The sequence below is a fragment of the Prionailurus viverrinus genome, chromosome D1 (genome assembly GCF_022837055.1).
Source record: "Prionailurus viverrinus isolate Anna chromosome D1, UM_Priviv_1.0, whole genome shotgun sequence".
NCBI lineage: Eukaryota > Metazoa > Chordata > Mammalia > Carnivora > Felidae > Prionailurus > Prionailurus viverrinus.
In genome coordinates, this window is record NC_062570.1 from 68,458,567 (window position 1) to 68,484,570 (window position 26,004).

The 26,004-nt window shown below is 39.8% G+C and overlaps 1 protein-coding gene across 1 annotated transcript; it reads right to left on the reverse strand.

Moving 5' to 3' along the window:
• Window positions 1-337: 337 nt before the first annotated feature.
• On the reverse strand, window positions 338-25,683 carry LOC125146509 (uncharacterized). The gene is made up of 4 exons (XM_047823237.1): window positions 25,315-25,683; window positions 11,795-11,909; window positions 11,365-11,495; window positions 338-1,147 (listed from the first exon to the last, which is right to left on the reverse strand). The coding sequence occupies exons 1-4, from the start codon at window positions 25,681-25,683 to the stop codon at window positions 1,103-1,105; spliced, it is 660 nt and encodes a 219-aa protein (XP_047679193.1). The 3' UTR covers window positions 338-1,102.
• Between the last annotated feature and the right edge of the window lie 321 nt (window positions 25,684-26,004).

Here is a 26,004-nt window from a genome sequence, read left to right on the forward strand (position 1 = left end):
CAACATGGTGTTGAGTATAATGCCTAGTGCCCAACAAGTGTCCATTTGATGGCCTGCATGGTACCTAATGAATGATCTTCAGAGAGTGACGCACCTAGGAAGCTTCTCCCCTGCCCACAACCACCCGCGGCAGTCCCCTATGACTGCCCCTCTGGCCTCCTGATGACCCCAACCCCACTGCCAGCCTCTCCACAGGCCCCTCTGGTCTTTAAAAAGCCACATAATATCATTTAAAAAAAAACAATTTGTTCCAAAGCTGAAGACAGCCAAGAAAATGTAAAACCTCAAATACCAAGGTAACAAACTTCAGTTTTATTTTGAGATTCTTTTTTTACACCGTTTTAAAAAAACAGCACTCAATAAATACTTGTAAAACAAAACAATATAAGCACATAGTACAGAAATCTATGAAGTACAAAGTAAAATACCCTCTTCCCTTTCCTCACCCTCCCATCTCCCATCAAGCCCTCTTTCTGGAATTAGCCACTGCTCATTTGGTTTGTGTCCTTCCAGATATGTTCCATGCATTACTCAAAAGTGTATTACATGCACATAATTCTTTTTTTATACCCACAGGGCATTAATGATTCATTCTTCTGAAGCACGCTTTTTTCATAAAATACAACGTGGTAACCTTTCCATGAGTGTACATGTGTGTTTACTTCATCATCTTTGATTGAAATACACAGTAGTACTATTACTCATTTAACCAATCTTCTGTTGATGGCATTTAGATCATTTCCACTTTTGACAGTCACAAACACCACTGCAATTAACATCCTTTAAATTGTGATAATATCGCAAAATAACTCTCCAAAAAGATTATAATAATTTACACTTCTTACTGACAAACGTAATAGAAATCTTTCCATTGCTTCTGGAAAGCCTTTAATTGACTCCACTTTAAAAGTTCCAGGTCATATCACAAGTTTCGGGTTCAGAATGGGAGGGCTCATTTTCGCTGGGCTTCGGCATCATCCCTGTGCCCTGCAGCATGTAGGCTGGCATCCAGTCCTTGGCACTCTCTCTCAGTCCAGGTGTCCGGCACCTCCCAGCTGCCAGTAATAAAGACATGTTCTCAGTGTTCAGGAGGCAGCCTAATTCACGTGGCCACCAGGGTCTGCAGTCTTCCGCTGCTCCCAGAGATCTGGTGAGTGAGCACAGAGCCAGAGGCCATCTCTAATTCCCACAGAATAGTCCTTCTGCCTGTCTGACAGGCTTCTGATCCTCCCTGAATTTCCCATCAGTCCCCTAACCTGGAATGGAGCTTCTCCTTGCCCCTGATCCCAGGCCATCCCAGCCTTGGCCCCAGCATCTCCCCCACTGATGGCCACAGTGAGGGTCCTGAGATGCCTGCTGCCATCCACATCTCCACCTGTTGTCTTGGTTCAGAGTTCACCCCATCCTCTAGAGCTGGGTCTCTGGATAATTTACTACTCTTTTGTCATAGTGGCCCAAGCATCTCTCGGCCAGCCTGCATTCCCCTCCCTCCTGCAGCACCAGGGCCTCACCTCTCATTTCATTCGTTCATTCAACAAATATTTATTATACGCTATGAACATTTTCTACTGAATTGTACAATTCCTGAAATAATAATTCTTGCATATACATCAAGCTCTGTATTTCTATGGCAATATGGATGGCAGGTTATTGAAATTTTATGAATTTATTACTACAGACTGGATATAGTTCATTCTTTTTCCTGGAAGAGATGCACTCCTATATAGTTACCATTATAGTACTATATCCCATCCCACAGACATGTTATAATAGCCAACATGCATTAAGTACCCACCAAGTGTTGATCTAAGAAGTGAGCATGCATTAATAATCCTCATCAAGACAACCATATGAAATAAATACTACTGTCGTCCCCATTTCATAGGTGAGTATCTGAGGCTAACTAAATTACCAACAGAGCCAGTATCCAAACCCAAGCATCTGACATCAGAGCCTGCACCCTTAACCACTATGGCATTCCGCCCCTCCATAGTGCTTTTCTACATCAGATCCTTGGGCAGAGGCCCAAAAATTCATCAACGGCAGCTTGGGGAAATCCTGAAAGATGAAGGGTCCAGGACCTAAAATGAGAGCAATAGCTCTGGACTCTGGCCAATGGAACTTCTTAGCAGGCTCAGTGATCTGCAGGCAGTGGGCACCATTGACTAGCATGTTCCAGTGATGTGATGACAGAGATACACGGAGGCCAGTGCTGAACACACAGAGCTGTCAGTTCTGTCCTGCTGATAAGAGGCGGCCACTCAGACTTACTCTTCTTTCAACCCGTCATCTCCAAGCTTCTCTGCATGGTGGTTAACATGTCACTGTGAGAATTAAGGGCAAGGATTCTGGGGGAAGAATGTCTGGGTCCATCTAGATCTTGGCTCTACTACTTCATAGGTGTGTGACCTTGAGATGAGTTGCTAAACATACCTGTGCCTCAATGTCCTGGAATATGAAATGGTAGCAATAAATGTGAAGTATTTCAATACCATCCCAAAGGCTGGCCGACCACTTTGGAGCAGCTGAGGCAGTGAACATAAAGCCACAACTTGTCCTTGTATAGGTGCTACACAAGGTGCACTCAGAGGGGAACAAGATGGCAGTAGAATAGCAACCTGAGTGAAAACAGGTGTAGTAGTTTGCTGGGGCTGTGGTAATAAAGCACCACCGATTGGGTAGGTTAAACACAGAAACGTGTTCTCTCTCAGTCTGGAGGCTGGAGTCCAAGATCAAAGTGTCAGCAGGTTTGGTTTCTTCCGAGAGCCGTGAGGGATGCATTTGTTCCAGGGCTCTCTTCTTGGCACAGATGGCTGTCTTCTCCCTGCATCTATTCACATCATCTCCCCTCTATGTATATCTCTGTGCCTACATCCCCCTTTTTATAAGGACACCATATTTGATTAAGGCCCACCTTAATGACCCCATTTTAACTTGATTACCTCTGGAAAAAAAAACATATCTCCAAATAAGATCACGTTTGGAGGTGCTGAGAGCCAGGATTTCAACATACGAATCTTCAGGTGACACAATTCAACCCATAACAATCACTAGTGAGAAGAGTTACCATTTATTGGGCAACTATCACGTGTTTTACCGTGACTCTTAAAACCCACAGCAAATCTAAGGTATCTACTAAGAAAATCGAGATTCAGGGAGTTATAGTGACTTGCCTAAGATTATATAACTAGTCATCAGTGGAGCCAAGATTTGGATAAGGACTGTCTGACTCCAAAGCCATGTTCTTTAAATGTGATATAATAGTGTTCTTTTTAGTCGGTTCCTAACTTGCCAGTGACTTGGGACCATTCCTGTAAAGATACAAGGTCTTATCTAATCTCTGTGCCCACCTCTGGAGCTCCTCTGCCTGGAAGGGGGCTAGTTCTGTTCACATATAGATCCACGGGGACTCCAGAAAATCACGGGCTTGCAAAGCAGGAAGAAAACTTCTGGTGTCATCCAGCCCATCCCCTCCTTTACAGATGAAGAATGAGTTGCTCACTACACAAGATCACACAGGCAAGGGAGAATTAGTTTTGAAGCTGCTTTCTACCCAACACTGCCTTACCAGAAGAAATTGTGAACTTTGCTGGCTGATCTAATTTACTTAGCAGACTATCTAGCATTTTTGAGCCATTTATATAAAATCATGAGATTAGCCATTTTTAATCAAATACATTCTGACACAGTATGAAATAGCCAAGGACCGGTCTGTCACGCAAACATCTTGCAGCTTTAATTACCAAAAAGCCAGCCCCTCACATTTATCACAAGAAGCATTAAACTTCTCATAGAACTTCTTTTCTATGCCAATACTTTGAATAGTAAGAAATCAGCAAAAAGGTAATCTGTTCTTGTCATAGGAATTGTTATATAAGAAAGAAAAAACACATCAAATCTCCACATCCATTCTCCAGACTGAAAGCATGGTGTTCCTCCGTAATAGCATCCATCTTCCCTCAATCACCAGCTTTGGGGCACACCACCTGGCCAGCATCTGGGGCAAATATCCTCTGCCATGCCAGCTTTCTCTGTCCCCAAATCCAGCCCAAGTTTCTCAACAACATTAATCAGGCAAATGTCAGGAGAACTGAGACAGAAAGTCGACTCCAGATCTGAATGACAGGTATGATTCCAGGAAAACAGTCAAAGATCTAGTAACTGCAGACCCAGCTCTGCCTCTTAGAAACAGTACAGCCTCAGGCAGATTCCTTTAGCCTCAAAAAGTCAATTTCTTCACCGTTAAAATGAGAGAAATAGTAGCCTGCCTCACAGGTTGTGAAAATTAAACAACATGACCGTTAAGATGCACAGCACACCACTTGCAGTGAATATGGCACCACGTGTAAACTCGACAAACCACTGAGTCGGACACCTGAAGCTAATGTAACATCGTGTGTCAACTATACTCAAAAAAATAAACTAAATAAAAATCAGTTAAAAATAAAATGCACAGCACAGTGGCTGGCACATAGTAGGGGCTTAAATATTTTTTTAAATTTTTAAGTATATGGAAAATCATTTTCTTCCCCCTAAAACTGATGGGGAGTAATCTGTTCCTTCTCTTACATATACACACACATATGAATAAGGAAGGAATTGGGAGTATTACAGGCCCTAACGTGGCCAATCTTTGGGCTAATGCTGCCACCTGCTGCTGGAGAGCCAGCATCCCATGCAGCTAGTTCATGGGGATGAAGGGAAATACATGAGAAACCATATGGGATGCACCTAGATGACCCGTCTCTAGCACACTTCTCTTCCATCGTTCCGATCTGAAACAAGGGCGTACCTGACTTATCTGTTCCTGGGGTTCCAGTCAAATTTCTGTGGCAGGAGGGACTTCTCAGACAGAGGATGACATTTTCCTAGTAGGCCACCTTTCCAGCATTAGGAAAATTAGCCAAGAGTTGTGCTGCACCAGAAGTCAAAAAGTAGTATGCAGCCTGTGGACACACTTCACGGAAACTACATAATGTTAGCCCACACCGTGGTTCATAAAATTCAAATTAGCCACCAATGCTTAAATGTCAGATTTCACCTTAACATGTGGATTTTCAGATTATTGTCTCCCTAAATCCCAATCACAAAGGCTTGCAGAGCGTAAGATGGCTAAACAAGGTAGGAGTGATTTATACCTTCAAGAAATAATAATAGTAACTACCAAGCACCTAGTCTATGTCAGGCACAAAGAAGAGCATTTTAACCTCAAGTGCTGACCTCAAAGATACTTTCATCCATTGTGCATTCAGATCTCACATCTCTGCTCTATGAATTTGCTTTTGTTCTCTGGGCAAAAAATATAAAATCACCACCACATCCAATCCATAATAAACATGACTTGCATAAATAATCCATACAAAGTAAAACTTGCAATGGCAAAAGCTTTGAACAGTAACATTTATATTGATTGAAAAATCATAAGAAGAATCCTATCTTTCAGGTAATACTGAAAATAGCAAAATTTGAGCCGAAAATTATATGTAAAAAATAGAATCTTCTTCACAAAACGTTGATAAGGTATCCAGGAGAATCATACTTTTTAAAAATAATGGTCCAAAAGAAAATTCCCAATAATGTAAGTTATAGTCAGTCCAGCTAGATAGGAAGAAAACGCTAATTATTGAGTCTTTGTCAAAAAATGTTTATGGAAAAACTAACCTTAATAGAAAATTTTCAGTAAGACAAAAATTTTAATCTGAAAAAATAAGCAAATGTGTTGTATAGGAAATTGTTGAAAAATTATATTGGTTTTACTATCTGTTTTCCTTCTAATACCACAGAAAACTCACGCTGACAGCCTAGTATATGTCCTTCTGTATACTTCTCCATACTATAATCTCACATACTCATATTCATATTGGCAAAGGCTTTTCACTGTTTGTCTTATAAAAACTGAATCATACATTTCCTGGCATCTTGTTTTTCTCATTTAACAATATCTTAAAGAAATCTTTTTAAATTAGAATGGGCTTATTTGTATAAAAGAAAGTCCATGAGAGGGATTGCCAAGTGGCAGGAAAGATATTTTTATTTTTAAAAGGAATTGCCAGATTACTTTCAGAAGGACTGAAATAGTTCACCTTTCCTTTGGCAAAGGACGTACATACCTCTTTCTCTATATCCTACCAGCAGTCTGCATCACTGCTTCTTTCCACTGGTCTGGTAGAGGTAAGGATTAATCTCATTATTACTTTAATTTGCATTTCTCTAACTTCTAATGAATTTGGGCACCTTGTCACATTTGCTGGCAACAAGATTTGCTCTTCCACAAAATGCCTGTTTATAAGACTTGGCCATTTTTACTGGGTAGTTTGTCTTTTGCTCGCCATTTGTAAGAGTTCTTGGTATATTTTCATTACAAATTATATACCTATCACCTGCATGACAATTAGTTTTTTTTTCCAAATCAGTCATCTGTCTATTGACTCTGCTGATGATCTTTGTCATACAAAAGGATGAATTTTTATATAAAGATGATTAAACTTCTGGTTAAAGGGGTCTTTCCCCATCATTCCCAATTCTTAGAAAATGTGGGAATGTAGTCTCTCAGATTATCTTGCAAGACGTTACTGTATAATTTTTTATATTTAGTCTTTATATATATCTTTTTTTTTTTGGAATAAACATAAGATAAGGATCCAAGTTTTTCTTCCAAGTGGATAGCCAGTTTTGCCAGGACCATTCATTACAGAATATATTCTTTTCCCACTGAGCTATACTTCCAACTTCCTAATGTAGACGATGCTTATATAATCCAGGGTTTATTTCCAGACTCTTTATTCTATTTTACTGATCTAGTTACCTATTCTTGTACCAGTGTAATACTTAATTTATAATATGCTCTGACATTCTATAAACCCTCTCTCACTAATCTTTTTATCATATTTTTCTGAGCCATCTTTGGACGTTTATTCTTCTACACAAACTTTAATACCATTTTATCAAATCCTTCCCACTCAAAGCCCCTGGGATCCTAGTAAGAACTGCATTAATTTTACATATTAATTTTAGAAGAATTGACAATTTTAACATTGTCTTCCCATCTGAAAACATGGTGTTTTTATTTGTTCATATCTTGTTTTATGTCCTTCTAGAAGACATATAACTCCTAATGATTTATTTGCTTCATATTAAGTCTTGTTCTTGTTAAATTTCTTCCTATTTTATAGCTCTGTTGTTATTAAGTAGTTGTGAACATTTCCATTTGTAGCTATTTATTTTTGTAGTACATAAAAATTGCTGATTTTAAGGTATTTATCTTGCATCTAGACACCTAGCCAAATTACCTTATTAACTCTAAGAAGTTTTACTATGGTATCCTGGATTTTCCATGTATATAGTCAAATAGTCAAAAAGTGAGCTTGTTTTTCTCCTCTTCCCCAGTATTTTCTCTACCAATTATTTTACTTATTTGTTACACTTGCACAAATCTCCAAGACAATGTTAAATAATAATGACAAGGGTAGGCATTTCTGTCTAGTTCTTGGTTTGAATTAAAATGGTTTTACTATTTTACCATCTAGGATAATATTTGCTGTTCTTTTTGGTAAGTGATCTTTATTGTGGGGGGGATAGTTTTTCTTAGGGATAGTTGCTGAATTTAATCAAGTGTCTGTCAAATGGAGATGTTGGGTTTTTTTCCCTTAATTTGTTGATAAATGGATGTTAATAGGTTTCCAGGATTTATATTTTTGAAACAAAGTGTACTTGTTTTACTACTCCTAAATACATTATTAAATCTATTTGTTAATATTTTATTTATAAATGTTGCACCTATATTCATATATGATCATTGTCTACAACCTAGTTTATAAAACATTTTTATTATCCTTTAAAAATGAGAAAAACAATTTTGTGAATCTGTCTAGGCTTGTTGTCTTCTTCAACCATAGCTTTATAATCACCTTTCTGACATGTTGTATAGTAATTGGTACATTCATATTTTCTGCTTCAGCTTATTCCTTTGGGGGATTTATAGTTGGGTGGGGGGAGTTGGAAATCAAACATATTGTCATAGAAGTACATTTAGTTTTCAACATATTGTCAAAGAGGTACATGTAGTACTCCTTATAATTATTTTGATCTGTATCATTTTCAGTTTTACATCCTTTTTGCTTTCCCTGTTTTACCTTTAATCACAGAACCAGGGTTTGAACTCTAGTCTTTCTTTTTCCAGTCCCCGTCCTCATGACCTTGCTCTATACTATACTCTTAAAGTTAATTTAGGCTGAATCTATAAATGAAAATCATTTTGACTGATTTGACTGAAAAAATTAGTCAACTGCAGAAATTACATTTTTATCAAGTTTAAATTATCCTAATTTTTACTTAAAATAGCTATCTTGGCATAAATAGCATTAGCAATAATATAATCATGCTTGGCAAAATCTTGGAGAATTTGAATTGTCTTCAATTAGCAAGCAGCCTCCTTGTTTCCCTCATTCTAAAATTGGTTTTTGACTAGCACCAATAATTTCCATGGAAGAAAGCAAAATCCTCTTTATCTGAGACTATAAGTGTTATTTAATTCTTGAAAACAGTATTCAAACTAACATGAGATTTCTTTCAGTTTAATAAAATACTACCTAATTAGGAAGAAGCTTTACTATTATCTCTAGGGATATATTAATATCATTAAAAAGAACATATGGTTGAGAAAGTTGTATGTACATTTATAATTTTGTTCCCTTCTGAATATGAAACACTATTTAATTAAGCGTATTACTATCCTTAAAGCTTTTTCTCAAAGGAAATGTTCTTCATTCTAAGCTACATATCTTCTTTTGTAAAAATATATATATACATATATATATTTATGAAAATTTTTTAAGAAATCCTGAAATTCTACAAGTAGATATACTCCAGTTGTATGCAAAGGATGACTCCCTTCTGTCCTCCCTCATTATATTTCTACAGTAAAATATCAATCAGAGCTATCCGCATGTGCTCCCTTTCTTTCTCTCTTGGTAACAATTTCTTAACAACTATTTTTTCATGAGCAAACTGGAAAGATAAACCAATTCTCCATACAATGCAAGTAAAAATAAAAGAAAAGAGCACGGGGCCTAGGAGAAGGGTATAGCAAAGGCCATCCTCTGGACTTAAGTATAGACACAGACTATGGCTCATCCATCCATCTTGCTTTCTGCTCATTTTAAACATCTTCTTTGCCCTCATGGACAATATACTTCCCTTTGTCCCATGTTCTTCAGTTTTACTTCCATCTTAGAGTTCCACTTTCTTCCTTTCTTGCTCTATGTATAATCTGATCTCTGCCTAAACTATTCTTCCGAAGTCCACCTTCCCTGTTATGAGTTTAATTCTGTCCCAACAAAATTCATATGTTGAGGTCCTAACCTCCAGAGCCTCAGTATGTGACATTATTTAGAAATAGGGTTGTTGCAGATATAATTAGTTAAAATGAAGTCATACTGAGTAGGGAGGGCCCCTAATCCAATATGACTGGTGTTATTACAAAGAGGAAATTTGGACACAGACATACACACAGGGAAAATGCCATGTGATGACAAAGGCAGAGATCGGGGTACTATATCTACATACCAAGGAATGCCAAGATTGCCACTAGGGAAAGGCATGGAACAGATTCTTCCCTCACACTCTCTGAAGGAACCAACTCTGCTAACACCTTGATCTCAGACCCCTAGCCTCCAGAAGTGAGACAATACCTATCTGTTGTTCAAACCACCCAATTTGTGGTACTTTGATATGGAAGCCCTAGCAAATTAACATATTCCCCTTCCAAATTTAATAGTATATTTTCTCTAGACTCATCCACATTAACTTCTCACTTCAACTGATTAACAGTGGTCACCAAGTCCTTGTAAAATTCTTTCCTAACACTGCAAAACTATAGTTCATTGTTTTTTCTGTTGTTTTTTCTTACTTTTCTAATTTCTTACTTCTTACTTCTTATTTCTCTAATTTCTCCTCCCCCAAACCCCAAAAATGTCCGTGCCCCCAAGTTTCTGTCCACAATCATTTCCATTATTAGTGGTAGTAAATTTTTTAAAATAATTAGCTTTTATTGAGCACAAGCCAGGAGTCATTCTAAATATCTGACATATATCATCTAACTGAACTCTCACATCCACTCTGAGAAAAATGCTATTTTCTATCCCATTTTGTAGATGATTAAACTGAGCCCAGAGAGGTTAAGTAACTTGCCACAGCCACAAAGAGTATGTGGCAGAGCTGAAATTCAAACTGAGATCTGACTCCTGAGCACCGACTCACTTCTATACTGTTTCTCACTCTTTCTCCACAGAGAACAGATCTCTCTCCATCTGTCCTTTGAAATCTTACAGAAATATGCTGCTTTGTTTTCTCCTCAATGCAAATGAGACTGTATCCTGTATCTCCAGAGCCATTTCCTTCCCATACTCCAAGTTGGGATCTCCACCTCAAACCCCTCTTGTCCAAAACTGAACCCCTTCCATTTCCCTCCAAATATGCTTTGCCTTTTTTACCCCCTGTTGGTTCCACCAATCTCCTCTGCCACCCATGCTTGGAACTGTCATAGCATTTTTCATTCATATCTGTCCTCTGCCCCCTTTTATAATGTTTCCAAGTTGTGTTAATTCTACTCCTGAACAACTAAGTTACCCACTCGTCTCCATTCCACCTGCCTATACCATCCCCCAAATTGCCTCATATTTCTCCACATTCCATCTTTTCCTTCCCCCGTCCATCCTACGTCCTACCGCCAGCTCCTCCTAAAACATTTATCCATGAGGTTGCACTCTTCTGCAATGTTCACTGCCTAAAGAATAAGGGCCAAACTCCTTGCACAGAAGATGAGGATCCTCTAGGATCTAGCTTCAACCTATCTTTTCCAATATCCCTTGCTAACCAAACAAAACTTCTCACTTTGTATAAACACTCAGATTTTCCTGCCGTGGTTCTTCCAGCATGCCCTCTGCGTCTCTAATCCTTAAAGTTCAGTGCAAATACTTCTTGTTCTGAAAATTTACCCCAGATCTTTCACCAGCTGTTGACTATCTCTCCCTCCTCTGAACTCACTGTATATGCTATTCGTATTTGTCTTGAATCATTACCACTATCCACCCTCTATTCCAGTTATTAGTCTACATATCTTATATCCCCCACCAGACTATGAGCTCCTAGAGGGCAGGAACGGAGATTCATCTCGGAATTTGCCACAGCACTTAACACAGTATGTAGCATAGGGTAGGTATTCAGTAGGTATTGACTAGCTTAATTTGTAAAGTCTCTAAGTAAATGAATGTTTCAGCCAAATTGACTGAGACCATTTGAAATTCACAGAGTGCAGCGCAGCAAAACCTTAAAAGCAGATTCAAATCACCAAGAGATTTGACTCACCTGGGTCCCACTCTGATCCAGCCAAAGGTTGTCATTATGCACAGCAATTCTGCTTTTGTGTTTCTGTGGAACACTCCAGGCTAAACTATCCATTGACACCAAAGCCTTTCTCTGCTCTTTCCCACCACACCCTGGAAGGTCAGAACACATCATTATCCTTCTTCATGTTTCAATCTATGAGATGCTAGGTATGTGCCTAAACCCCTGTGCAGTGATAATAACTCTTGCCAAAGTACTTTGAACTCAGCAGGTCCCATTCACCCTGTTGTTATGAACATTCCCATGCCCAGAGGCCACCACTAGGAGGCTCCAGCATGTCCCTGAAGCCAGGCTGTTCAGCAAGTCTCTGGGAAAGATTATAGAAAAACTTCAAAGTCTTGATTCCAATCTCCAGACCAGAGAATGCAGGGCAATCCCAATGACCACTCACCTGAGTATATAGCCAGAGGGTGTCCAAGGGCCTGATGAGAAACAAGTATTTCTCTTGTCCCTGCATATTTGAGATTCCTGGTGTGGCAGTTAAGTGGATGGTCCCTGCCTGCAAACTAAAAGAGAAGGATAAGACCTAATCACTTCAAGAAGGGAAGAGGGGCTTTGGAGAGTGTAGCATTACTTTTTTTTTTTTTTTTGGCAGTGGTCAATTAAGTATGCAGCACAGAAAAAGTATCTCAGTGCTATTGTTCAATGTTTATCCACCAACAAACATAACCAAGTACCCCCATCTAAAATGCTCTTCACTGATCGCAACCTTTTATTTTTTACATATGTTAAAAGGATCAAAGTTTCTGTGTAAAAGTAGAAATCTAAACATATTAAGCATTTCTATCTTGGAATGACTGTAGTGAAAAAGGCAAGATCACCAACTTTATTTCTTTCAGAAGCTTGATTTCATAAACTTTTCTTTAATATTTATTTATTGGGGGGGCGGAGAGAGGGAGAGAGAGAGAGAGAGAGAGAGGAGGGTGGGCATGAACAGGGGCAAAGAGAGAGGGAGAGACAGAATCTCAACCAGGTTCCTGGCTCCGAGCTGTCAGCACAGAGACCGATGTGGGGCTCGAACTCATGAACTGTGAGATCATGACTTGAGCCAAAGTCAGGCGTTTAACCAACTGAGCCACCCAGGTGCCCCTCACAAGCTTGATTTCAAATGAGGTATGACAACTAAAGTCATTCATAAATTTTTTGGAAATTAATATTTAGCATAATATGAGAGTTGCTTTGAAACTATATGAAGAACCAAAAACATCTGGCAAGTAATATATTCTACAAATTAAAAACACTTAAGTCAGTTTTTCAGTAAGCTCAGACAAGGATCATTTATGCACAGCTCTAAACTGGCTTAGTATTTACAAATGCAATTTGAGAAAAATACTGTATATTATGGGAAACATAAAAACAGCAATTTAAAAGAACAAATAACTTTGCAACAACAGTTACACCATATACTATGATATCACATCTATTCTCACATTGGTCAAAAGTAGCTATAAAATATTATATAGCATGATATTATTATAACACAGGAACAATGTACAAATAATATTTAAGACCCTGAATTCACAAACAGTGAACTTTGAGCCTTAAAAACAGTATTTGAAGTTGGGAATGCAAGTTGTTGCAGCCACTCTGGAAAACAGTATGAAGGTTCCTCGAAAAACTAAAAATAGAACTACCCTATGACCCAGCAATTGCTCTACTATGCATTTATCCAAGGGATACAGGTGTGCTGTTTTGAAGGGACACATGCACCCCCATGTTTATAGCAGCACTTATCAACAATAGCCAAAGTATAGAAAGAGTCTAAATGTCCATCGACAGATGAATGGATAAAGATGTGGTATACATATATATACATACACACACGCACATATATATATACACACACACATATATATACACATATAAATAATATATAATACATATATATAAATAATATATATAAATTAATATAATATAAATAATATATAAATAATATATTTAATATAAATAATATAAGGGGCGCCTGGGTGGCACAGTCGGTTAAGCGTCCGACTTCAGCCAGGTCACGATCTCGCGGTCCGTGAGTTCGAGCCCCGCGTAGGGCTCTGGGCTGATGGCTCAAAGCCTGGAGCCTGTTTCCGATTCTGTGTCTCCCTCTCTCTCTGCCCCTCCCCCGTTCATGCTCTGTCTCTCTCTGTCCCAAAAATAAATAAACGTTGAAAAAACAATTTTTTTAATAAAAAATAAATAAATAAATAAAAATAAATAATAATATAAGTAATATAAATAATATAAATTATATAAATTATATAATATATAATATATATAATATAATATATAATATATATAATATATAATATATAATACATACACACACACATATATACATACACATATATATATATAACGGAGTATAACTCAGCAATCAAAAAGAATGAAATCTTGCCATTTGCAACTATGTGGAAGGAACTGGAGGGTATTCTGCTAAGTAAAATTAGTCAGAGAAAGACAAAAATCATATGACTTCACTCATATGAGGACTTTAAGAGATAAAACAGATGAACATAAGGGAAGGGAAACAAAAATAATATAAAAACAGGGAGGGGCACAAAACAGAAGAGACTCATAAATATGGAGAACAAACTGAGGGTTACTGGAGGGGTTGTGGGAGGGGGAATGGGCTAATTAGGTAAGGGACACTAGGGCATCTACTCCTGAAATCATTGTTGTACTACATGCTAACTAATTTGGATGTAAATTTTTAAAAAATAAATAATAAGGGGCACCTGGGTGGCTCAGTCAGTTGGGCATCCGACCTCGGCTCAGGTCGTGATCTCGCGGTCCGTGAGTTCGAGCCCCGCGTCAGGCTCTGTGCTGACAGCTCAGAGCCTGGAGCCTATTTCAGATTCTGTGTCTCCCTCTCTCTGACCCTCCCCCGTTCATGCTCTGTGTCTCAAAAATAAATAAACATTAAAAAAATTTTTTTTAATAATAAATAAATAATAAAACAAGTTAAATTAAAAAAAATAGTATTTGGAATAACATAAATTTTACTGCTTAAACCACAGCAAAAAAGACTAGGTGATATAATCGAGAATTTAAGCAATCATCTATTTATACAAAAGTACTCATATTTCTAAATTGGATAATGTTTTAGAATAAGCACAGTTATAATTTAATAGCTAAGGACCAAACTCTAGGTTTTATTTAAATAAATATTTCTCAGAGACATCACTATAAGCATAAAACATACAGACATCACAATGACTCTAAACCCGTATCTTTCTATAATAACACTGAATGTAAATGGATTAAATGCGCCAACCAAAAGACATAGGGTATCAGAATGGATAAAAAAACAAGACCCATCTATTTGCTGTCTACAAGAGACTCATTTTAGACCTGAGGACACCTTTAGATTGAGAGTGAGGGGATGGAGAACTATTTATCATGCGACTGGAAGCCAAAAGAAAGCTGGAGTAGCCATACTTATATCAGACAAACTAGACTTTAAATTAAAGGCTGTAACAAGAGATGAAGAAGGACATTATATAATAGTCACAGGGTCTATCCATCAGGAAGAGCTAACAATTATAAATGTCTATGCACCGAATACCGGAGCCCCCAAATATATAAAACAATTACTCATAAACATAAGCAACCTTATTGATAATAATGTGGTAATTGCAGGGGACTTTAATACACCACTTACAGAAATGGATAGATCATCTAGACACACGGTCAATAAAGAAACAAGGGCCCTGAATGAGACATTGGATGAGATGGACTTGACAGATATATTTAGAACTCTGCATCCCAAAGCAACAGAATATACTTTCTTCTCGAGTGCACATGGAACATTCTCCAAGATAGATCATATACTGGGTCACAAAACAGCCCTTCATAAGTTTACAAGAATTGAAATTATACCATGCTTACTTTCAGACCACAATGCCATGAAGCTTGAAATCAACCACAGGAAAAAGTCTGGAAAACCTCCAAAAGCATGGAGGTTAAAGAACACCCTACTAACGAATGAGTGGGTCAACCAGGCAATTAGAGAAGAAATTAAAAAATATATGGAAACAAACGAAAATGAAAATACAACAATCCAAATGCTTTGGGACGCAGCAAAGGCAGTCCTGAGAGGAAAATACATTGCAATCCAGGCCTATCTCAAGAAACAAGAAAAATCCCAAATACAAAATCTAACAGCACACATAAAGGAACTAGAAGCAGAACAGCAAAGGCAGCCTAAGCCCAGCAGAAGAAGAGAAATAATAAAGATCAGAGCAGAAATAAACAATATAGAAACTAAAAAAACTGTAGAGCAGATCAACGAAACCAAGAGTTGGTTTTTTGAAAAAATAAACAAAATTGACAAACCTCTAGCCAGGCTTCTCAAAAAGAAAAGGGAGATGACCCAAATAGATAAAATCATGAATGAAAATGGAATTATTACAACCAATCCCTCAGAGATACAAACAATTATCAGGGAATACTATGAAAAATTATATGCCAACAAATTGGACAACCTGGAAGAAATGGACGAATTCCTGAACACCCACACGCTTCCAAAACTCAATCAGGAGGAAATAGAAAGCTTGAACTGACCCATAACCAGCGAAGAAATTGAATCGGTTATCAAAAATCTCCCAACAAAGAAGAGTCCAGGACCAGATGGCTTCCCAGGGGAGTTCTACCAGACGTTTAAAGCAGAGATAATACCTATCCTTCTCAAGCTATTCCAAGAAATAGAAAGGGAAGGAAAACTTCCAGACTCATTCTATGAAGCCAGTATTACTTTGATTCCTAAACCAGACAGAGACCCAGTAAAAAAAGAGAACTACAGGCCAATATCCCTGATGAATATGGATGCAAAAATTCTCAATAAGATACTAGCAAATCGAATTCAACGGCATATAAAAAGAATTATTCACCATGATCAAGTGGGATTCATTCCTGGGATGCAGGGCTGGTTCAACATTCGCAAATCAATCAACGTGATACATCACATTAACAAAAAAAGAGAGAAGAACCATATGATCCTGTCAATCGATGCAGAAAAGGCCTTCGACAAAATCCAGCACCCTTTCTTAATAAAAACCCTTGAGAAAGTCGGGATAGAAGGAACATACTTAAAGATCATAAAAGCCATTTATGAAAAGCCCACAGCTAACATCATCCTCAACGGGGAAAAACTGAAAGCTTTTTCCCTGAGATCAGGAACACGACAAGGATGCCCACTCTCACCGCTGCTGTTTAACATAGTGCTGGAAGTTCTAGCATCAGCAATCAGACAACAAAAGGAAATCAAAGGCATCAAAATTGGCAAAGATGAAGTCAAGCTTTCGCTTTTTGCAGATGACATGATATTATACATGGAAAATCCGATAGACTCCACCAAAAGTCTGCTAGAACTGATACAGGAATTCAGCAAAGTTGCAGGATACAAAATCAATGTACAGAAATCAGTTGCATTCTTATACACTAACAATGAAGCAACAGAAAGACAAATAAAGAAACTGATCCCATTCACAATTGCACCAAGAAGCATAAAATACCTAGGAATAAATCTAACTAAAGATGTAAAGGATCTGTATGCTGAAAACTATAGAAAGCTTCTGAAGGAAATTGAAGAAGATTTAAAGAAATGGAAAGACATTCCCTGCTCATGGATTGGAAAAATAAATATTGTCAAAATGTCAATACTACCCAAAGCTATCTACACATTCAATGCAATCCCAATTAAAATTGCACCAGCATTCTTCTCGAAACTAGAACAAGCAATCCTAAAATTCATATGGAACCACAAAAGGCCCCGAATAGCCAAAGGAATTTTGAAGAAGAAGACCAAAGCAGGAGGCATCACAATCCCAGACTTTAGCCTCTACTACAAAGCTGTCATCATCAAGACAGCATGGTATTGGCACCAAAACAGACACATAGACCAATGGAATAGAATAGAAACCCCAGAACTAGACCCACAAACGTATGGCCAACTCATCTTTGACAAAGCAGGAAAGAACATCCAATGGAAAAAAGACAGCCTCTTTAACAAATGGTGCTGGGAGAACTGGACAGCAACATGCAGAAGGTTGAAACTAGACCACTTTCTCACACCATTCACAAAAATAAACTCAAAATGGATAAAGGACCTAAATGTGAGGAAACCATCAAAACCTTAGAGGAGAAAGCAGGAAAAGACCTCTCTGACCTCAGCCGTAGCAATCTCTTACTCGACACATCCCCAAAGGCAAGGGAATTAAAAGCAAAAGTGAATTACTGGGACCTTATGAAGATAAAAAGCTTCTGCACAGCAAAGGAAACAACCAACAAAACTAAAAGGCAACCAACGGAATGGGAAAAGATATTCGCAAATGACATATCGGACAAAGGGCTAGTATCCAAAATCTATAAAGAGCTCACCAAACTCCACACCCAAAAAACAAATAACCCAGTGAAGAAATGGGCAGAAAACATGAATAGACACTTCTCTAAAGAAGACATCCGGATGGCCAACAGGCACATGAAAAGATGTTCAGCGTCGCTCCTTATCAGGGAAATACAAATCAAAACCACACTCAGGTATCACCTCACGCCAGTCAGAGTGGCCAAAATGAACAAATCAGGAGACTATAGATGCTGGAGAGGATGTGGAGAAACGGGAACCCTCTTGCACTGTTGGTGGGAATGCAAATTGGTGCAGCCGCTCTGGAAAGCAGTGTGGAGGTTCCTCAGAAAATTAAAAATAGACCTACCCTATGACCCAGCAATAGCACTGCTAGGAATTTATCCAAGGGATACAGGAGCACTGATGCATAGGGCCACTTGTACCCCAATGTTCATAGCAGCACTCTCAACAATAGCCAAATTATGGAAAGAGCCTAAATGTCCATCAACTGATGAATGGATAAAGAAATTGTGGTTTATATACACAATGGAATATTACATGGCAATGAGAAAAAATGAAATATGGCCTTTTGTAGCAACGTGGATGGAACTGGAGAGTGTGATGCTAAGTGAAATAAGCCATACAGAGAAAGACAGATACCATATGGTCTCACTCTTATGTGGATCCTGAGAAACTTAACAGGAACCCATGGGGGAGGGGAAGGAAAAAAAAAAAAAAAAAAAGAGGTTAGAATGGGAGAGAGCCAAAGCATAAGAGACTGTTAAAAACTGAGAACAAACTGAGGGTTGATGGGGGGTGGGAGGGAGGAGAGGGTGGGTGATGGGTATTGAGGAGGGCACCTTTTGGGATGAGCACTGGGTGTTGTATGGAAACCAATTTGTCAATAAATTTCAGAAAAAAAAAAATTAAAAAATAATAAAAAAAAAAATAAAAAATAAATAAATAAATAAATATTTCTCATGTGTTAAGGAAACCTAGGCACAGGTTGTTTACGAGACATCAAAACTTTTGGGGGAAAAATTAAAATATGGTCATTTTTACATTTGCCAAAAATCCCTCTTTGTAAACCGTCATGAACAATTTTTTTTTTTTTACTATTCAGCTGTTTCATAGATATGATCACACTGAGATAACTATATATTTTTAAAACTTTTTTTTAAAAAGGTGGACAACAGTATTTTCTATTCTCATTCAAAATTGAGGTCAGCTAACATTGCCTTATCTATATTTGTTGGTAACTTGATATTAAAATCCCAAGAAATTACGGTTGCCACATTTCCCCAGCCCATTTTCATTTTACAACAAAATGTTAAAATTCACAAGCGTGTATCATGCCAAGATTTTTATTTTCTTAATAAAAAAACCCAGTGAAACATAAAATCTAAAAAACTCTGCTTTAAATTTGGATTTGCTCACATTCCTGCATAATTTCTAGGCTGGAAATGTTCTTTGTCTTAGTTATTTTCACTAACAGCTTTCTAAGAATATTTGTTATCAAGGTAACTTTTTAAGAAAAATCATTAATTCCATTTTGTTGAATATATTTTTATCTAATCAGCAACCTGATGCAAACACATTTTCCCTTCTGGCTATAATTACTAAGGATTGCAGTCATCATACCAGAGTCTTCATCATTATCTTCTAAAAGGCTCACGGTCTCCAAAACATTTTTAGAAGTCCTATGTATTCCATCACTAGCATCCAGCCGGTTAGAAAATACACTCAGCCCCTCTTAACCAAGTTCTGCTTCCTCCAGTCCAACTCAAATCCACAGGCTTTCATCCAAATCTTTCTTTCTGAAGAACAAGGAGGTAGCCATGGCTGAAGAACTCAAGAAATCTGTCTGACTGGCCCCCTCTTAGGTGCCCACATGACTTCTGATTCTCTTAGAGGATCTTAAGTTGCCCTAAGTAAGGTGGTTCGAACTGTTTCTCCACCTAAATACTTGCTAAATTTCTGCAGAATCACAGAATGGTGATTCCCTTTCCTACTTCTGTCCCTAAAATGTTTGGGAGTTGCTAAAGACAAATTAACTGCATTGACTACAATGACAACTGGGGGAAAGCCTCAATCAGGAAAAATAAAAGTCCTCTGAGTTAGAAACATCTCCTGACTGTGATCAAAACTACTGCCTATTTTTCTAGGGCTTGATGTGCCTGTTTGAGAAACCTGCTTATCTTTCAGACTCTCCACCCAAAATTCATCTGAGTTACATGTTTTCAATTCCAGCACAGATGGGCAGGACGACAAAGGAAGCTCTATGCTCTGAGGCCAGCTGTTTATTTCAGGGATGGCAACTCCTAATACAAGGCCAACAATGATTTCCTTTGTGTGCCCTTTTCTGTTTTCTGGAATCTGCTAGGATCCTATCAACAAAACAGCAAGAAGCAGTTTTAAGAGCTTCACTGCAATTATCTATAAGTACTGGCTACCTGATGTTTGCGGTGTTCATCCTGATAGGCAAACATATAAATACTCACATAGCTCTTTTGGTCGTGTGTTGTTTTACTTTCCTGGGGAGAGATGAGGTTTCTGTAAAACCTTATAAGTTATGTCTGACAAGAGGTCTTGCCTATGACTCTTTTTTTAAGTTTATTTATTTACATTGAGAGAGAGAGAGGGAGTGTGCGCGCGTGAGCAGGGGAGGAGCAGAGAAAGAAGGAGAGAGACAATCCCAACCAGGCTTCACTGACAGCACGGAGCCATATGAGGGGTTCGATCCCATGAACCCCTGAGATCATGACCTGAGCCAAAATGGAGAGTCAGATGTTTAACCAACTGAGCCACCCAGGTGCCCCTTACCTAAGACTTTTTAAATGTGTTTTTCTTGGAGTGCCTGGGTGGCTCAGTAGGTTGACTGTCTGACTCTTGATTTCGGCTCAGGTCATAATCCCAGGGTCATGGGATCAAGCCCCTCAAGAGCTCTGCAATGAGCCTGGAGCCTGCTTGGGATTCTCTCTCTCTCCCTCTCTCTCTCTGCCCCTCTCCCACTATGCACGCTCTCTCTCTCTCAAAACAAACTTAAAGAAAAAGAATAAAGATGAAAGAAAAAGCTTGATACTGATAAATGTCATCTTTGGTTGGTTTGATATTGCCTACACTCTTTTTGTCATGTTTAGAATTTTTGTTTTTAGGAGTTTTATTCTTTTTGCAAGACAAGGCATGAAAATATTTGAGATATTTTTCAAAATATTCTCGTCTTCTGAATATAATATCATTTTCACTTTCCTGATATAGCTGAGGTATATTCTGATGATTAAGGGAGACTTCCACTTCTTATTTGATTGTCCAGCTTTATGCTTTCTTTGATGACGACTTGTTCTAAATTTTCCTTTACAGCCATCAGAGTTTTCAAACTGGTGCTCACCTGGTTACAACTGATGATACTTAAGACAGACAAAAGTAAGCTCCATTCACCACATTATAAACGTTTAAGTCATCACCATAGGCGTACAAACCTACAGTAGGTGCTATCTTTGGTCATACCTCAAAAAAGGTTCATTGGAGAAGGGAGCTATAAGTCCTTGAAAAGAAAAAAAAAATTGAACTACTATATGAGCAAGTACATAACAGGTGGTCAGATAAAGATGATTTTATCAAAGAGTAACTATGCAATATTCTTTTACTAATATTACAGATAGTACATATTACAATACTCTGATTTCAATACAAGTAGTTTTGGATATGTCTAACAACACTGTAAGATAATTAAGCTGTAACTGGTAGTGACTTGATGTACTTTAGGTAGAAATGATCACTTTCCTAAGCATGTGCTCCCTAAACAAAGTGCAGCCTGTGATTTGATTTTTAAGCAGAAAAAAAGGTTTGCTTCCAACTTGCCAATTTAGTGAAGTTTAAAGAAGAGAATGTTTCTGTTTCATAGAGTATATCAAAGAGGTATGTGATGTTTTAAGAAAGCAGAGGATCAAAGATGAAACTTCACCTGGGGATCATGCACCTAGAAGAAACATCATTTTAAAACTATAGACCCATCAAATCACCAAAAACTAAAGATGCCAATTTACAATAACAGCTGTGGCCATCTAATAACATATTACAAAACCAACAAAGTCATGTCCTGCTATGAGGTACTAACAAATATCTATGTAAAGTCCCCCTCCTAAGACCTGCATATTACCTATAATAGTAATTTACACTTGTATGGTGTTTCCACTTTCAAAATGTTTTCACATCTCATATCAATAATAATGAAAAAGGATGTTATGTGATGTGCCAGATGCGGCTGTAATGTAAACTGAGAGGGGAAATGTCGACCATCAGGCAGTGGTTGCAGGCAGGATAGCTTTGCCTTTAGTACATTGTATTACGTGAAGATAAACTCCAGACAATGAAGCTGGACTCCAATCAAAACAAAATCAAATAAGGCTGACAAAACCAACTAAAAGCCAAGGCAAGAGAAGCACATTGGGTATGTGAATCAAATGTCTACCTACTGACTTACACAATAACAGGGAAGGAATAAAAATAGAACACAAGTCTAGATTCCACTGGTTAATTTAAACTGCTTGTCATTTCATCTTTAAATCTGCCACTCCAACTGATCGGGGTTAGTAGCAACAAGGAAATAGAGTGTGCTGTACAGAAAGGACCTAGTAGGAAGGAAAGAGAGAGAAAGCTATGCACCAATATACTCACTAAGTCACATGGCACATCTCCAAAGCTAAACAGAATGACCCCAGAATACAAAACACCAAACTGTGAGGTGGCTAGGGCAGCCTTCCTTTAGGACTGCCCTCTTTCTTGGGCTCTTTCTCACCTTGTCTACTACCTCCCTATTTACAATTTATTAGTCCCCTCACCTGACATTCCTACTCCCCAACCCTCCACTCTCAAGAAAGAAGCTTCAGGGGCGCCTGGGTGGCTCAGTCGGTTGAGCGGCCGACTTCGGCTCAGGTCATGATCTCGCAGTCCGTGAGTTCGAGCCCCGCGTCGGGCTCTGTGCTGACCGCTCAGAGCCTGGAACCTGTTTCAGATTCTGTGTCTCCCTCTCTCTGACCCTCCCCTGTTCATGCTCTGTCTCTCCCTGTCTCAAAAATAAATAAAACGTTAAAAAAAAAAAAAAAGAAGCTTCAGTGTAAATCAGCTGAGGTCAGATATGCCTTTTTTTTTTTAATTTGAGACAGAGATAAAGCACACATGCAAGCAGGGAAGAGGGAGAGACAGAGACAGAGACAGAGACAGAGACAGAGAGAGAGAATCTTAAGCAGACTTCATGCCGAGCTCTATTTCCAGGTTCGAGCCCATGATCCTGGGATCATGACCAGACCTGAGATCAAGTCAGACACTCAACCGACTGAGCCACCCAGGTGCCCCAAGGTCAGATATTCTCAACTAAAATTTAACATATAGGGGTACCTGGGTGGCTCAGTTGGTTAAGCATCCAACTTTGGCTCAGATCATGATCTCCCAGTTAATGAGTTTGAGCCCTACATCTAGGTCTGTGCTATCAGCCAGAGCCCACTTCTGATCCTCTGTCCTCTCTCTCTGCTCCTCCCCACTCACACTCTCTCGCTCTCAAAAATAAATATTTAAAATATATCAAATAAAATAAAGTTTAACGTACAATATCAGATGTCTGGAAGTGACCTCAGAAGGCCTTTCCCCCTAATTTTTCACCCGCTGCATCAATTCTCCTATAATAATCGCCACACATGGAATCCAGTCTGAGTAAACACCTCCCCTGATTGTAAATCAAGGCTTCCTGGGGCAGCCCATTCCATTTCTGGACTGTTCTGATCATTAAAAGGTTCTCAGTCATGCTAAACAAAATTAGCCCCCTATGGTTTCTCCTCACTTGAGAAATATGAAACAAGTCCTTCTCCTCCTGGCAGCCTTTCACTTTATTTAAATACATCTGTCACCTCCCCCACTGAGTACCACGTCCCTGCAGTTCAAATATGCCCAACTGTTCCTCATGACATGATTTATAGGCCCCTAATCATGTTGCTCATCCTCTCTTGAACATGTTGCAGTTCAGCAAACTCCCTCTTCCAAAGTATGGAAGACAATATTGCAGGAAGTCCCTCTTGCCCAGAATTAAGGACAATATTGCAGGAATGGCCTAAATATGTAATAAAAAAGCCTTTGTCTACCATCAAAAGAATTATAGGCACCAAGGATGGAATGAACAAGAGAAGGATTTCTATTGTTACTATCAGACTGGGAGGTGGGGAGATGGGGGGGGGCAGGGGAAGGTGTGAAAGAGAGTTCACCATGCTTTGCATTCTGTGATTTTGGCATTAGATTTAAATTTTTTTTTTTCATGTTTATTTACTTTTGAGAGAGACAGACAGAGCATGAATGGGGGAGGGGCACAGAGAGAAGGAGACACGGAATCTGAAGCAGGCTCCAGGCTGAGCTGTCAGCACGGGGTGGGGGGAGCCTCGAAGTCACAAGCGATGAGATCATGACATGAGCCGAAGTCGGATGCCCAACCGACTGAGCCACCTAGGCGCCCCTTGGAATTAGATTTTAAAAACACAAATGAGAATCCACTGTGTGCAGCGTTCTCTGCTAGGCACTTTTGGAAAAACAAATGAGTAAAATACAGCCCTGAAAGAATCCCACAAACCATCATCTATCCCTTATCCCCTCCTCTTCAGGCAAATCACAATCACACAGGTCTTTCTGATGAGGCAGATTTGAATTACTCATCCATGTTAAAACGCCTGGCTGGGGCTAGAGACCCCAGCCACCCACCCACTCAGCCTCAGGATGATGAGCTTGACCTGACCCCAGAAAAGGTCATGGAAGTATTCTATATGCTTGTGACCATGGCCCCACTGACTCATCAAGCCATCCTGACTCTTGTACACTGTACCTCCCTCTTCCCAAAATACAGCCCTCTCCTCCTTCGTCGGCCCAGATCCCCTGATGGTACACATCTATAATCTATATTACCCCTGACCCTGAGATGGACTCGCCCAGTTTCTGCTGACTGGCAGCTCCTGAGCACAGGGCTTGTCTCCCCACCAGAGTCGCGAGCACCTTGCATTCTCTTTGCCCCGGTCACTGTTAGCAGCCACCACCAGTAAGGACACACATGGTGAGGCTTTTACAGAATCCAGAACTGAAAGCCCCGGGGATCTTCCATTCTACAGCTGACAAGGGAAGCCCAGAAAGTCAACTGACCCTTTTGAGGTAACAGAGGGACCCTGGTGATAGTGTGTATGCTGTCTTGATTTCCCGGCTCACTTCTCCTAACGCGGGAGGAGGTTTTTAAAATCTAAACACTTTCTGTGCATTTACAGAATCAGCCTGGGACCGGCTTCATATTTAAACCTCAACGCCCACCACACTTAGTATATAAGACACGCCCCCTCATCGCTAACTGCCTATCACAGAGCTGGCCAGAACGCCGTTCTCCCACAGTCCCTCCGGCAGAGGGCGAGGATTCGAAGCGCAGAATTTGGCGGTTCTCGATTTTCGCTCCTCAGGGGCCTCCCACGGCCCGGGCTCGCCAGCCCTGTTACCAGGCCGAGGGGCAGGGGGCAAACCTGAGGCGACACCGGCGGCTGGGCCCCGCCCCCGCTTACCCGGCCCGGCCAGCCCCGAGAGACGGGCGTGCACTCGCTCCCGAGCGACCCTCGGGGTGCGGACTCCACCGCAGGAGCCCCGAGACCGGGAGGCGGCCCGGCCTTCCGGCCGCGTGCCCCGCGTAGGAAATGGGCTCCGGCGGCCCCCAGCGCCAGAAGGGGGCTGAGCGGAAGCTGGGGGGCCAGACGTACCCGCGCCGCGTCCTGCGCCACGCCCCCGACCCAAGCCACGCCCCAGGCCGTGCTCTCCCGTGCGCGCCTTCCCGGTTCTTTCTTCACCCTGCGCTCCAGCTCTTCCACCTTTCCGCCCCTCCCCCCCTTACTCCCGCGCCGAGTGCCCCTCCCTCCCGGCTCCACCCCGTCCTCCATTCCAGCTTCCAGGCCTCGCCAGGACGGACGTAGTGACCCCACCGTTCGGCCCTGTACGTTGTTGGTTTGAGCTCCGTGTGGTTAAAGCATTCGTACCACCCAAGAGTGAGCAATTCAGTGTAATAACATGAGCTGACAGAAAACCTACTGGTGCCAGGCTCTGTTCCACGTAAGTTACCAGTATTGTGCCCTTTTAACAAATTGGAAGACTGAGGCCAAGGTGATTAAAAAGATTAAGACTGATGGATAAAAAGGAAAGTGGTATATCCATACAACGGAATATTACTGAGCAATAAAAAGGAGCCAACCGCTGCTGATACA

Coding starts and splice junctions, on each gene's coding strand:
- LOC125146509 (XM_047823237.1), bottom strand. CDS start 25,683: ATGGAGGACGGGGTGGAGCCGGGAGGGAGGGGCACTCGGCGCGGGAGT. Junction 11,910..25,314: donor CTCGGGGCTGGCCGGGCCGG/GTAAGCGGGGGC, acceptor CTTCTCTTTTAG/TTTGCAGGCAGGGACCATCC. Junction 1,148..11,364: donor TGGATCAGAGTGGGACCCAG/GTGAGTCAAATC, acceptor CTCACTCACCAG/ATCTCTGGGAGCAGCGGAAG.